The sequence below is a fragment of the Mandrillus leucophaeus genome, unplaced genomic scaffold, assembly GCF_000951045.1.
Source record: "Mandrillus leucophaeus isolate KB7577 unplaced genomic scaffold, Mleu.le_1.0 Scaffold101, whole genome shotgun sequence".
NCBI classification, from domain to species: Eukaryota; Metazoa; Chordata; class Mammalia; order Primates; family Cercopithecidae; genus Mandrillus; species Mandrillus leucophaeus.
Genome location: NW_012098210.1, coordinates 2,061,006 through 2,074,296, shown reverse-complemented (window position 1 = coordinate 2,074,296; position 13,291 = coordinate 2,061,006). Strand labels below are relative to the sequence as shown.

The following is a 13,291-nucleotide window of genomic DNA, read 5'->3' as shown; positions in this document are numbered from 1 at the left end:
CTACTCAGGAGGCTGAGGCAGGAGAATCACTTGAACCCAGGAGGCGGAGATTGTAGGGAGCCAAGACTGCACCACTGCACTCCAGCCTGGGCAACAGAGGGAGACCTTGTCTCAAAAAAAAAAAAAGAAAGAAAGAAATGGGAGGGCATCCTGAGCAAGAGCGCCCCACTGTACCAGAAAGGACCCCCAAACTCAGATGGGGACTGGGAGGCTTCAGAGGCACACAGGACATCAAGGAACTGCTAGTCTAAGGTTATGTAAAACCTTCATCCTCAGAAAGCACCTGATTTAACTGGGCTGTCATGCTTCCCAATCTCAAAGTGAAAGAGGCATATACATATTTAAACAAGTTTCTGTGTGCAAAATGTCTTACAAGTAAGGGAGAATTCAAATATTATAGGATAGGGGGTATGTAGTTCATCTCAAAGTAGCATATAATAATACTCAAAACCCAAATTATTTGTGCTTACAATTTTTTAAACCTTTTAAGGTATGAAGGTAAATTGAATGCTGGATCAGTCTATCCCCTAATGGTTCAGATCTGCGTATGGTTTGGCCGTCCCTTGGAGAAGACTCGCTTTATGGCCAAATGTAAAGGTAAGCCTTGACTGGGATGTCCCAGACCCTGGAAAAAGGGTACCCCAGAGTTAATTCTACCTCCTGGTACCACTTCAGTATTCTGTGTGCTGTGTCTCTTCTTACCTTTTGAAACCAAAAGCAGACAGAGGGATTTGAGGATTGTGGGTGGCCACACAATTTGGTTTCCACTCCAGTGAAAGGGTTTTCCCTCCCCTGGGAACAGTGGCAGAGCCACAGGGGAGCAACAGGGTGTGGCGGGTAGAACCTGTGAACCCTAGACCCTGGTGTATGGTCCCTCCCCAGTCCCTAAAACTCCCAGCTGTGCTATCCTGAATTTGGCCTGTGCCTCCATGTGGGTGACATCTCTGTCCTCTTCCTCCACCAGCAATTCAGTCCTCCATCAAGCCAAGTCCCTTCTCTGGAAACATCTACCACATTCTGGGCAAAGTGAAGTTTTCAGGTAACCAGGGGCTGGGATTTGGGAGCTCTATACTATGGAGTGCTTGCATCTCATGATGTGAGTTTAGAGCCTCTGCTGGTGCTCTGCAGACCACTGATGCCACTGAGACTCTCAGAAACCTTCCACACCCTGGGCCTTCACGCCATTAGGCTTGTCCATCACCCCTCTCCCCCGAGGGCCTACTTAGTCTAGGTTCTCCTGTTCCATAGCAGAGGTTTGCCCTCCTCTCTTGGATGACCTGCTCAAGGGCTCTTCTCACAGCTTTTTGAGTTTCTTGTTCAGAGCCTTACACTCCACACCTCTTGAGCCAGTCATGGCCTCCTCTAGACCTAAAACCAGGAGCTGCCCAAATGCTGAGCTCTACAGCTCCAGATCTATTTCTGACCAAAGTCTTTGAGCTTCCGTTTGCCTTCTCCTCTCTTCTGACAAGTAGGCCTGAGGATCAGTCATAGACCTCTGGAGCCCTTGCATCTGATAGTCTGTCCTGGAGTGGGCGTCAGAGAAGGCCTTAGAACAAGTAGGTGTCAGTCAACTCAATGTTGAAGAAGGGTACAGTATTCCAGGGGAAAGAAATAGCATTTGCTATAATCCAGAGGCAGAAAAGACACATTTTAGGAACCAAAAAGCATTTACTGTGACTGGAGCCTGGGAGTAGGGAGAGAGGAAGTGAGTCTGTTAGGGTGTCTTCAGCTGTTATCACAGAGAACCCCCACTCAGCTAGATGTTGGCTGTATAACAAGTGAGGCGCTCAAGCAGCAGAGCAAGGCCACTGAGGACCCAGGTGTTATGTGTCTTCGTGTCCTCCCATGCTTGGTGTGTCAGCTTATCTTTCAGGTTCCTGCCCCTTATGGTTGCCAAGTAGTGCTGTAGGTCTGGGTGTCAAAGCCAGACACTGCATCCAGCCAGTGAGGAGAGGCTGGCTCTTCCTGTGGGTGCCTTTGTCAGTGCAGCGCCTTCTCCCAATTTCTCTGCCAACTTAGCTCATTGGATTGCTGTGCCTTTCTGGACCCATCATCCATGGGGGAATTGGTATCAGAAGAAGAGGGAGATGATATGGGGGGTAGGCAACTATCAGTGTCTGCTGTAGGGAACCACTGAGGGCTTCAAGCATAGAACCATCATAGTTCAGATGGGAGAATTACATGGGTCCTTAGCTCATAGCTTTAATTACATGGGTCCTTAGCTCATAGCTTTTGCTTAATTTATGTGATCAAATCAGAAACTGCAGCCCCATACCGAAGCCCACTGATCTCAGGCTCCAACAGCCAGCCCCTGCTGCTTCAGAGGTCTTGGTATTTTTGTTTTTCCCTCACCCATCACCTCCTTTTCTTCTTTATTTTTATTTCTTTTTTGGCTGGGTGCAGTGGCTCACGCCTGTAATCCCAGCACTTTGGGAGGCTGAGGCGAGAGGATCACTTGAGGTCAGGAGTTCGGGACCAGCTTGGCCAATATGGTGAAACCCCATCTCTACCAAAAATCTTAAAAATTAGACCGGGCTCGGTGGCTCACACCTGTAATCCCAGCACTTTGGGAGGCCAAAGCAGGCGGATCATTTGAGGCCAGCAGTTTGAGACCAGCCTGACCAACATGGTGAAATCCCATTTCTACTAAAAATACAAAATTAGCTGGACGTGGTGGCAGGCACCTGTAATCCCAGCTACTCGGGAGGGTGAGACAGAAGAATCACTTGAACCTGGGAGGTGGAGGTTGCAGTGAGATGAGATTGTGCCACTGCACTCCAGCTTGGGCAACAAGAGCGAAACTCTGTCTCAAAAAAAAAAAAAAAAAAAATTAGCCAGGCATGGTGGCATATGCCTTTAATCCCAGCTGCACTCGGGAGGCTGAGGTGGGAGAATCACTTAAACCCAGGAGGTGGAGGTTGCAGTGAGCCGAGATTGCGCCACTGCACTCCAGCCTGGGTGACAGAGTGAGACTCCATCTCAATAAAATAATTTTTTTTTTATTTTTTGAGACAATGCCTCACTTTGTCACCTAGGCCAGAGTATAGTGGTTTGATATCAGCTTACTGCAGCCTTGACCTCCCAGGCTCAAGCGATCATCCTACCTCAGCCTCCCAAGTAGGTGGGGCTATAGGCGTGAACCGCCATGCCTGGCTGATTTTTTTTCTATTTTGTGGAGATGAGGTCTCCCTATGTTGCCCATGTCTTGTATTCCTGGGCTCAAGTGATCCTCCTGCCTCGGCCTCCCAAAGTGCTGGAATTAAGGTATTAGCCACCACGCCCAGCCTCTTGTTTATTTAGATCTGCTATTGACTCTTTTTTTTGTTCAAATTTAACCTCTCTTTTTTCTGGATCTTTTCTCATCCTGCCTTTTGGGGAGTCCTTGCCCACTTCTTGGGTCTCCAGTCACTCCTAGTCCTCATCTCCTTAGCATGTAACACTTTTTCCCATTCTCATCTGTGTGACCTTCATGCAACAGTGCTGTACTGTTTTTTGTCTGTTTTGTTTTGTGTTTGACACAGGGTCTTGCTCTGTTGCCCAGGCTGGAGTGCAGTAGTGCGATCCTAGGTCACTGCAGCCTTGATCTCCCGGGATCAAGCTATCTTCCCACCCCAGCCTCTCAAGTATCTGGGACTACAGGAACACACCATCACACCCAGCTAATTTTTTTGTTGTACTGTTGTCTGTGCCCTCCTCCCTTGGCCTCTTAAGGCCTCTGCTGAGAGCCCCCGACTTCTACCAAGGGGGTTTCTTTGCTTTTCCTCAACAACCTCTTCCATAATGGCTATTCCAGCAACCACCAGGGACTATGTGGATGTCTCACGCTCAGGGTCTTACAGACTTTCAAATGCCACAAGTGCAGAGTCAAACTCTTCCTCTTCTCCCACCTATAAACCTTTTTTTTCTCTTGTGTTTCCCTTCTGGGATAATAGTATCCACCTGATCACCCAGATCAGCCAAGCCAGAAGCGTATTTTGTTCCTCTCTGTCTCTCTTACTCCATCCTTTCCTTTCCTTTTTAAAAAACAAATGAAAACAAAAAAAAAATGGGGTCTCCCTCTGTTACCCAGGCTGGAGTACAGTGGTGCAATCTCGGCTCACTGCAGCCTTGAATTCCTGGGCTCAAGTACTCCTGCCTCAGCCTCCTGAGTAGCTGGGACCACAAGCATGAGCCACTGTGCCCACCTACTCCATCCTTTCTAAGCTGCCACCAGTCACGTCAGTTCTCTCTCCTGCATTTTCTTGTGAATCTGTCCCAACCATCTGCATTGTCACAGTCTTAGCATAGCTGTATCCTTTCAAGGCAGGCTCTCAGGGACTAGTGTATATTCTCCTTACAGACTCTGAGAGGACCATGGAGGTCTGCTATAACACACTGGCCAACTCCTTGAGCATCATGCCAATTTTGGAAGGACCCACACCACCACCGGACTCCAAAAGCATATCTCAAGACAGCAGCGGGCAGCAGGAGTGCTACCTTGTGTTCATCGGCTGCTCCCTGAAGGAAGACAGCATCAAGGACTGGCTGCGGCAGTCAGCTAAGCAGGTGGTTTCCAGAGCCCAGACAGACCTGACACAGATGTGACCAGACACCTCAGAGCTGCTGCTGGCCCTGAGAAGCCCCACCACTGCCTCCCTAATGCCTCCCCACTGGGCTTCCCCTCCCTGGCCCAGCCAGCACTTTCAGGGACACTTTGAGAGAGGGAAGAAGCCACTCAGAGCAAACTCCAGGCAGGCCTGCTATGTTGTTTGCTCTGTGAGCCAGGTTCTCTGCAAGCTTTGGGTGCTAAGCCTTGTAGCACAGCGTTAGGGGTTTAGTTCATCCTAGAACTCTGGGAATAGAGTTAGCTGGGGCCTGGGTCTTCTGTAGATGCTCACTAGGGACCTGTCTTTATACTGAGGCATGGGCTACCTCACTTGGATAAGCTTCTAAATGGTTCTTGACTATGGGACCTCAGGCTGCCCCTTTGTCTGCCTCTCATTGGTAGGGTTTAGGGATAAGAATCTACAAAGAGGCACGACCATTCCCATTTATGAAAACACTGGGCTGTCCTCTGCTGGCTCACAGGGCTGTATGATGGGAAAGTGGTCAAAGAGCAGACAGGCAGAATATTATATCCAGGCCATAGTGCACATGCTTTTTCCTGCTGCTGGGATCTTAGTCGTGTAATAGAGCCCAGAGCCCTCCCCTGCCCATGCACTCCATGAGTTCTGCTGGGACCTGACCCTCCACTCCCCATCTCTGCAGAAGCCTCAGAGGAAAGCCTTGAAGACCAGGGGGATGCTGACGCAACAGGAGATCAGGAGCATCCACGTGAGTGCCTTGCCCTGGCTTCTCCCCTCAGTGGCCCAGGGCTGTCCTTGGCTTGCATAGCTCTGTATTTTGGATTCTCTGAGTGAGGAGCTACTTCTAGGACATGCTGGAGGTCTTGCTTCTCCCAGGCCACAGAAAGAAGCTGGGTACAGAATTCTGGCCTTTGTAGCTTCAGTGAGGAGGAGGGTACAGGAGACCTCTGGTGTGACCTGGGCATCAGATTGAGTAGAGCCAGTACTTGTGGGAGAAGCTAATGACCAGAGTCCCTGCCTTGGCACCTTGTTCAAGCAACTGCTGAAGACCTATGTTACAGATGAACCAGCTAGAGCCCAGGCAAAAACTGTCTAGATCCAGAAGCTGCTCATAGGAAGGTTGTGGAACCTGAGGCCAGGATAAGAGGCTGATTGGAGACCCCCTTGATGAGCCTCCCAGCCTCCAGGCTCTGACCCCCAGCCTCTGCCTCAGTCGCCATGCCCACTGGGGCCTTTTCCTAAGGGGTTTGGGGACAAAAAGCTAAAAAGGACATAGAGTCTAGGTCCCCAGGACGGACTGTATCACCAGCCCCAGTAATGAGCAGGTGGGGCAGGAAAGTATTCTGAGACTCCAGGAGCCCCTGCTTTCGATTTGAGAAGGCCCCCTTCATGAACAGCTCCTGTAGGCCCGAACAACCCTGGAGGCTCCTGGGGAGGACAACATGGGCATAAGGTAGTTCTTATAATGTATGTTCCCCTGGAAGCCAACCATGAACTAGGAGTTAAGTACAGGTAGTTTATTTTGGAAGTGATTCTAGGAGACACTAAATAGGAAAAAGGAGGATGAAAGGGGAGGGGGATCCAGCCAATAAAGAGTGTGTTCATGGCCGGGCACGGTGGCTCATGCCTGTAATCCCAGCACTTTGGGAGGCTGAGGTGGGATCACTTGAGGTCAGGAGTTCAAGACCAGCCTGATCAATATGGTGAAACCCTGTCTCTACTAAAAATACAAAAATTAGCCAGGCGTGGTGGCGCACGCCTGTAATCCCAGCTACTCGGGAGGCTGAGGCAGGAGAATTGCATGAATCCAGGAGATGGAGGTTGCAGTGAGTCAAGATCGTGCCACTGCACTCCAACCTGGGTGACAAAGCAAGACTCCATCTCAAAAAAAAAAAAATGACTGTGTTCACACATGAGTACCACTGGGTGCCATAGGAGCTTCATCCCAGTAGGACCTCCCAGAACTCCTCACCTGAGAGGTAGGGCACCACCTCAGGCAGGACTTGAGGGTTGCTGGGGGTGTTAGCTTCCTAGCTCCTCTGTATAGCAGAGTAGTCTGTCTTGCTAGGGAAATAGACTTGTTTGTTTTTAATGAGTGAGTGAAGTATAGAAAGTAGTCAGATAATTATTACAGGACTCTTTTTTTCCTACAGGTAAAACGCCACTTGGAACCCCTACCTGCAGGCTACTTTTATAATGGCACCCAATTTGTTAACTTCTTTGGTGACAAAACTGATTTTCACCCCCGTATCCTTGGAACAGCGTGGTCCCTGTGTGGATCCCGGGCAGTGAGACTGGGAGTTTGTGAGCCTGTCTGTAAAGCAGTTGTCTGCTAGAGCCATGCGTCTGAGCCCCAGGAGCAGGCTGGGCTCTGCATGTCTACTGATGGGCCGGGAATGCACAGGGGCAAACCTCGGGGGCAAACTTTTCATTTCAATCTCTAAATAACTGTTAAAGTTAAATTGCTCCTTTATTGAGTGGTTGCTAATGTGGCTCTGTGGGTTATAGTTTTTTGGTTTTGTCTTTTTTTTTGAGATGGCGTTTCACTCTTGTTGCCCAGGCTGGAGTGCAATGGCACAATCTCAGCTCGCTGCAACCTCTCCCTCCTGGGTTCAAGCGATTCTCCTGTCTCAGCCTCCCGAGTAGCTGGGATTACAGGTGCCTCCCACCATGCCCGGCTAATTTTGTATTTTTAGTAGAAAAGCGGTTTCTCCATGTTGGTCAGGCTGGTCTCAAACTCCCGACCTCATATGATCCTCCTGCCTCGGCCTCCCAAAGTGCTGGGATTACAGACATGAGCCAAACCCTGCCCGGCTTAGAGACGAGGTCTCGCCGTGTTGCCCAGGCTGGTCTCAAACTCCTGGGCTCAAGTGATCCATCTGCCTCAGTCTTCCAGAGTGCTAGTATGGCAGGCGTGAGCCACTGTGCCCAGCCTGTGGGTTATAGTTTGGATGCAGCTGTGGTGATATCCTGAAGTCTCTAGTCATCAGAGTCATGATTAAAAGTTGAAGACAGCCTGATTACAACAGTTAACCTGTGAAAAGATGGGTAGGGCTGAAGCTGAAGGGCTCAGTTCTAGGACCTCATTAACATCCCTGTGACAACAGCCGTCGCATTCTTTGTAGCTGTGGTGCTGCCAGTATATACAAGGAGTCCATCAGGTACCCGCTCTATGGGCCAGACACTCACTTCCTCAGCAAACCCCCCTCACCTGCCTACAGGACCCTCTGGGCTCAGGCAGGCTCCCTTGTCCTCCAGGCTCAGAGCTCTCTTCCTTAATGAGATACCAGTCATGGACCAGTTCATGAATGACTACGTCGAAGAAGCCAACCGGGAAATTGAGAAGTATAACCGGGAGCTGGAACAGCAGGAGTATCATGACCTCTTTGAGCTGAAGCCCTAGAGGAAGGCTGGGCCCTTATATCCTGCAGAATGTCCACCTTGGAGATGGACGAACGGGTGTCTTAACCTCAGCTCTCCTGGAGGCCTCTCCCTTAAGGGGCTGTCTTTGTTCTCCTTGGCCTATGTGTCCTGGCTTGAGTGCATGTTGTCTTTATTCCCTGTATAGCGCTGAAGAGCATCACCTGCACCATTGATTTGGGGGGTGGGGGGAATACTCAAGGATGAGCAGATGGGGCCTGCCTGTCTACATGTGCAACTGGCAGTCCAGGAGCTCTGGGTTTCTGATAACAGGATCTCCTTTGGGCTCTTGAGGTTGGGGAGAAGCATTAGGATTTTACGGAGGAGTTGGTGGGACTTGGAAGGAACCCTGGCTGCCTGAACTGTGGCCATGTCTGGGAGGCGAGGCCACCACAGGCCTCAAGCCTCAGATGCTGCTCCACAAGAGCCATCTTCCCCAGTGGAGTGCCTGCCTCCCCTGCTAGGCCCCTTTCCCTGCAAGAGCTGGCCCTACTGGCCGTGGGCGCAGTCCTGGGAGGAGCAGCACAGCCTTGCCGAGGCCCAGTCCACAGAGCCAGCAGCTTGGGTTGAGATGAATAATGTGTTCACAAATGAGGGAATTTCCCTTCTGGACTAAACTGAAGGAGAAACTTGTTGCTTTCCAGAGGTGTGTGGCTCTTAAGTTGACATCAGCTTTCCCTCTTGTGGGTGGTTCTTGAGCTCTCCTGTCACATCATTCGGGTGTCCTAATGTAGGGACAAGAGGAAGCCTGCTGCTCAGGCCCCCTGGCGAGGCTTCACTTCACTGTGGAAGAGGGCATCCTGCAGCTGGTTAGTCTTAGGCCTGGTGGCTGATCACTTGTGGGGTCAGTCTCCAGCACCCAGCACTCCCACAAGCCTTGCCAGGGAAGGCCTGCTTTTCAGCCACAAACTTCAGGAAACTTATCCGCCCGCTCCCCAAAGCATTGTTGCTGTCCCTGGGCTTGTGTGGCTCCCGAGGATTGGGAATTTCAAGTAATTGCAATACCTAAGTTAGATTCCTTCCAATGGCATTGTTTTCAGCTGGACCGTAAAGCAGAGGGGAATTACAAGTGTATCCCATGCCTGACCTTCATAATTGGTGTGGGGGACAGGGGAGTCACAGCCACTGATATTTAGGTGATGTCTCTTAGGACTTCAGTGCCTCAGCTACCTGAACTGTAAATGTTTTCTGAATTTCACATATTTTTTTTTGCATGCCTTAGGAAGAAGCACATAGGTAAAACCAGCAGTTTCCAGTAATGTAGGGAGTTTTGAGCAAGGCCCCTGGAGCAGCGGAGAGACAGGATGGAGCACAGGTAGTCTGTGTGCCTGGTCACACAGAGGCCTGCATGCAAGTAGCAAAGCAACTCTCAAGGGCTTGTCAGTAAAATATATTAGGGAAAAAAAACAATTTGAAGCCAAATGAACAAAACTCCAGATACCATTAAGGAATTTTGCATCAAGAAGGGCTTCTGAAAAGACGCACGTGCTCCAGTCCCAGCTCCAAAAGCCACTGGTGACAAGGGCCCCTCTGTGGAACCTAAGTCTGGGAGGCCCCTGACTTCTGGCTGGCCAGAGGCTGGGGTATGTCAAGGGCTTGCCTCTGCTTCAGAGTCAATAACACAGATCTTAAGTGCAATTGATTAATAAGCAATGAGTTACTGTAGCTTCCTTTAGCTCTACCGAGCTCTTTTTAAAAACTCAAACTTGAGCAGCCTTAGAAAAGGGGTTGGGGGGTGGGAACCACAGGCCATTTCTCTGAGTGGGCTGCTGTGAAGTTTTAAATGAAAGCTCTAGCTTTAGGAGCTTGAGCCATTTCCTGACTGCACTGGCCTGGCAGTCTGGCTGCTGCACAAGAGTTTTTAAAGAGGGGTCGGAGCCCACCTGTGAGAGTGGGTCTTCTCACCATGTGGGGCTGTACTACATGGTGGTCTTGGTTTCTGTTCATAGAAATGCTCTCTCACCAACTTGCCCCACTGTCCCAACTCCTCTCCTCTTAGAGAAAAAACTGTGATTACCTCAACTTGAATATGAAACTGTGATTGAAAAAAAGTCAAAACGTTAAGAAGCATCAAAGCCAAAAAGGCAAAACTGGCTGAGGCCTCTGTCGATGCTCCTCAGCCTACTTGGGAACGTGAAGGGGCAGCTGGCGAAAGGGCATTCCTGGGGCCACTTGCTCTGCCCCACTGATAAGGCACACCAGCGGTGCACTGTGTGAGCTCTTTGAGGACTGAGGCCAGGGGATGCCTCCTGGAATCTGCCAGGCCTCTCTGTTCTGTGAAGTTCAGTATCCACTTGATTCCTCCAGGCGGCAGTCCCAGGTCTGGGGGAGCAGGGTCTTCCACTGTCTCCAGAGGAATGGCCATGACACTACTTTTGACCATAGAAGTGGATCCAGGGACCCAGCAAAAACAGCGGGGGTGGGTTCCCAGGGACAGGCAGTCCTCCAGGGGCTTACGTGCTTTTTGCCAACTTTCCTGTTAGCAGCTTCAGTTTATATCACCCAGAGTGTGTGGAATAATGTTGAAGTCGCTGAAGTTATGGGTTATTTTATGTTTTGACATGGGATTTTTCTGTTTTCGATTGGAAGAAGGAGACAGAAATTGGAGAAAATGGGATTATTATCCTAGGGAAGGGCAAGGAGTCAAGCCGGCACCTCTGAGCCCTGGGGGCTCTCTGACCTGAAGCCTGGACACTGGGCCCTTCAGGTCGCAAGAAAAAGTTCCCTCCTAAATTCTGTTAGGATTTTGGAGAATTTTTGCACAGTAATAAGCTCCGGGTTGCTCTTTGGGCTTCTCAAAAGGGAAAAGTTCAATTCAAAGATTGTAAACTACAAAGTATTCCAGCAGTGTTGCTGATATAGTTGGATAGTTGTACCTCAAAAAAGTAGGTGAGAACTGGCTTCCTCATTGTCCCAGGTTGTCAAATACTAATGACATAAGAGCTCACTTACGTGCCAAAATTCACTTTTATACTAGTTTTTCAGTGCTTTAATATTTGTAACTTAAATTTTAAAACTCGTATTTACAAACACTACTGTAACTTCAGTGAAACTGAATTGTGTGATTGAAGCTTTTTGCTTATCATAGTATTTATTACATTACTTAATTCAGTAAATATATAAAAGTAGCTTTCAATTTATTTTTATATTATTTTACATGTTTTTACCTGCAGTTGTGTATGTGAATTTACCTTGGTAATTGAGATGTCATGCTAAGGACCAATAAACTATCACTGAACAAGCAAGGACTCCAGACGATGCCTGTGCCATACACTCAGTCCCCTGGTGCTCCTGGAGCGGGGGTGAGGGGGGCCGGCCTTCAGCCTCCCCTGGACGCCTCTGCTGGGGATGCTGAGGGGAGTCTTCCGAGCTCACACTCCCTCTCTAGATGCCGGAGCAGCCCGTGGAGAATAAAATTCATCGGAAGAAACCACACTGGCTTGCGGGGTGGGAACTTGGGAAGTCCCAGAACTCGGGGAGAGGCTCAAGGAAGCCGGCTATGGGAACGGGGCTCTCCCGGGCCCTTCCGCCCCGCCCGGGTCCTTCACCCTTGTCTTAGGCCGCGGTGCGCAGGTGCCGGTTCTTGGCTCCAGTCTGCCGCGGCCGGGCTGCAGTAGGAACCACACCTTTCCAGCCTGATCGGCGCGTTTCCGCGCGGTGAAAGCTCGGCGAGGTGGCTCCTCGGTCCTACTTTATACATGGGGACGACGGGAGGCGCTGACGGGTCAAATGGGACGGATTTGGCGCCGCGCGTTGGAACCGCAAGTTCTAACGGGGAGGTTTGCCGGAGCCCGTGGAGCTCTAGAGGAGAGACCAGAAATGCATCAGCTGTCCCCGTGCAAGCTTGAGTTCCACTCGCCAGGCGGTTCCTGCCGCACGTGGCGTGGGCCTCCCAGCTGACAACACCCCGGGCCCCCGCCGGCCGCGCGGGGAGGTGGGGAAAAGGGGCGCCCGCCACCAGTCCATAGACACCCTGCTTCCTGGGGGGTCAACCAGTCCCTGGGGGGACAAGGGGAAATGCCCAACTGGCCAGATGTGGAAGCTGGCCCCAGGGGAAGGGTGTAGCCTCTGCAGATAGCTTCAGGTGACTGGGATGGTGGTCTTAGGTTTGGAAGTTCCTTGAGATAATTAGTGCTGTGCAAACCAAATGCAAATCTGCACGGGAAGGGCCTGGTAGACTTGAGGGAGGGAGCCGGCAGCAATATTATCCCTTCACAACCTCTTCCCCAGAGCCTCCGGCATCCCCATCCTGCAGGCCGGGGTTTGAACTTTGATGGAATGCCTGTGCTTGCATTATGGCAAAACCTCTAGGGTTTGGGGATTAACCCCTAGGAATTGCCAGAGCGATGGGGAGACAGTAAATGGTGAAGGGCTCTCAGAAGGACTTAGAGGCCAGGAAACCTGAGGATGGGGAAGGGATCCCATCTTCCACCTGGAGCCCTCAGTAGGGACAGAGGACTACTGAAACCCTAGTGCTGCTTACCAGAGTAGGAGCCCCAGAGTCAGGGAATCCTGGCAGAATCCATCGTGGAAAGTGATTTAGAGCAGAAGATCTCATGTGGAGCTACTGAAAATCAGAGAACCTGCCAGGAACACGGAGAAACACCAGTGTTAATCTCTATCCTACACTCTAGGGATAAGTTATGCCCAAAGAAGACATGACCATGTGACCCACTTCCAGCCCATGACAGAAAGCTTGGTTTCTGTAGGAGTCCAGACTAGTACTAGATACAAGTCAGCCGGGCCCAGGCACTAATACGTCATCAGAACCCTCTATCTTTGGTGGCTTCATTCTTCCCCTGCAGCAAGCTTCCTCTACACCACCAGCAGCACCAGGGTCCCAAAGGCAAAGATCACATTCTCATCCCTGAATAGTTACAATGGTCAGGAGGAATGGAGTTTTCTGATTAGCCTGGCCTTGGGTCTCTGTGTGCTTCCATGGGCCCCCTATGGCCCATGTGAGAGGTGGCCCCCCACAGAAGGGCTTGCTCCCCTAAACCAGCATTACACATCTCCCTGCAATTTCTGAGCTTTTCTGATAAGTCAGACACCTACTTGATTTTTTTTTTTTGAGAGTCTCGCTTTGTCGCCCAGGCTGGAGTACAGCGGCGAGATCTCACTGCAACCTCCACCTCCTGGGTTCAAGTCATTCTGCTGCCTCAGCCTCCCGAGTAGCTGGGAGTGGCACATGCCACCACGCCCAGCTTTTTGTGTTTTTGGGGGTTTTTTTTGTATTTTTGCTAGAGGCAGCGTTTCACCATGTTGGGAAGGTTGGTCTTGAACTCCTGACCTCAAGTGATCCACCA

The 13,291-nt window shown here is 50.5% G+C and overlaps 1 protein-coding gene across 3 annotated transcripts in view; it reads left to right on the top strand.

Annotated features, from left to right (window-relative positions):
* LOC105535703 (chromosome unknown open reading frame, human C20orf194) overlaps positions 1 to 11,226 on the top strand; it is a 155,632-nt gene extending 144,406 nt beyond the window's left edge. For all 3 annotated transcript variants that reach the window (XM_011974901.1, XM_011974913.1, XM_011974907.1), the window contains 6 exons: positions 491 to 597; positions 965 to 1,039; positions 4,340 to 4,545; positions 5,248 to 5,313; positions 6,719 to 6,812; positions 7,856 to 11,226. In XM_011974901.1, coding sequence (XP_011830291.1) covers positions 491 to 597; positions 965 to 1,039; positions 4,340 to 4,545; positions 5,248 to 5,313; positions 6,719 to 6,812; positions 7,856 to 7,968 — 661 coding nt within the window. In that variant the 3' untranslated portion in view covers positions 7,969 to 11,226. The remainder of the gene's footprint in view (positions 1 to 490; positions 598 to 964; positions 1,040 to 4,339; positions 4,546 to 5,247; positions 5,314 to 6,718; positions 6,813 to 7,855) is intronic.
* The last annotated feature ends 2,065 nt before the right edge of the window (positions 11,227 to 13,291 follow it).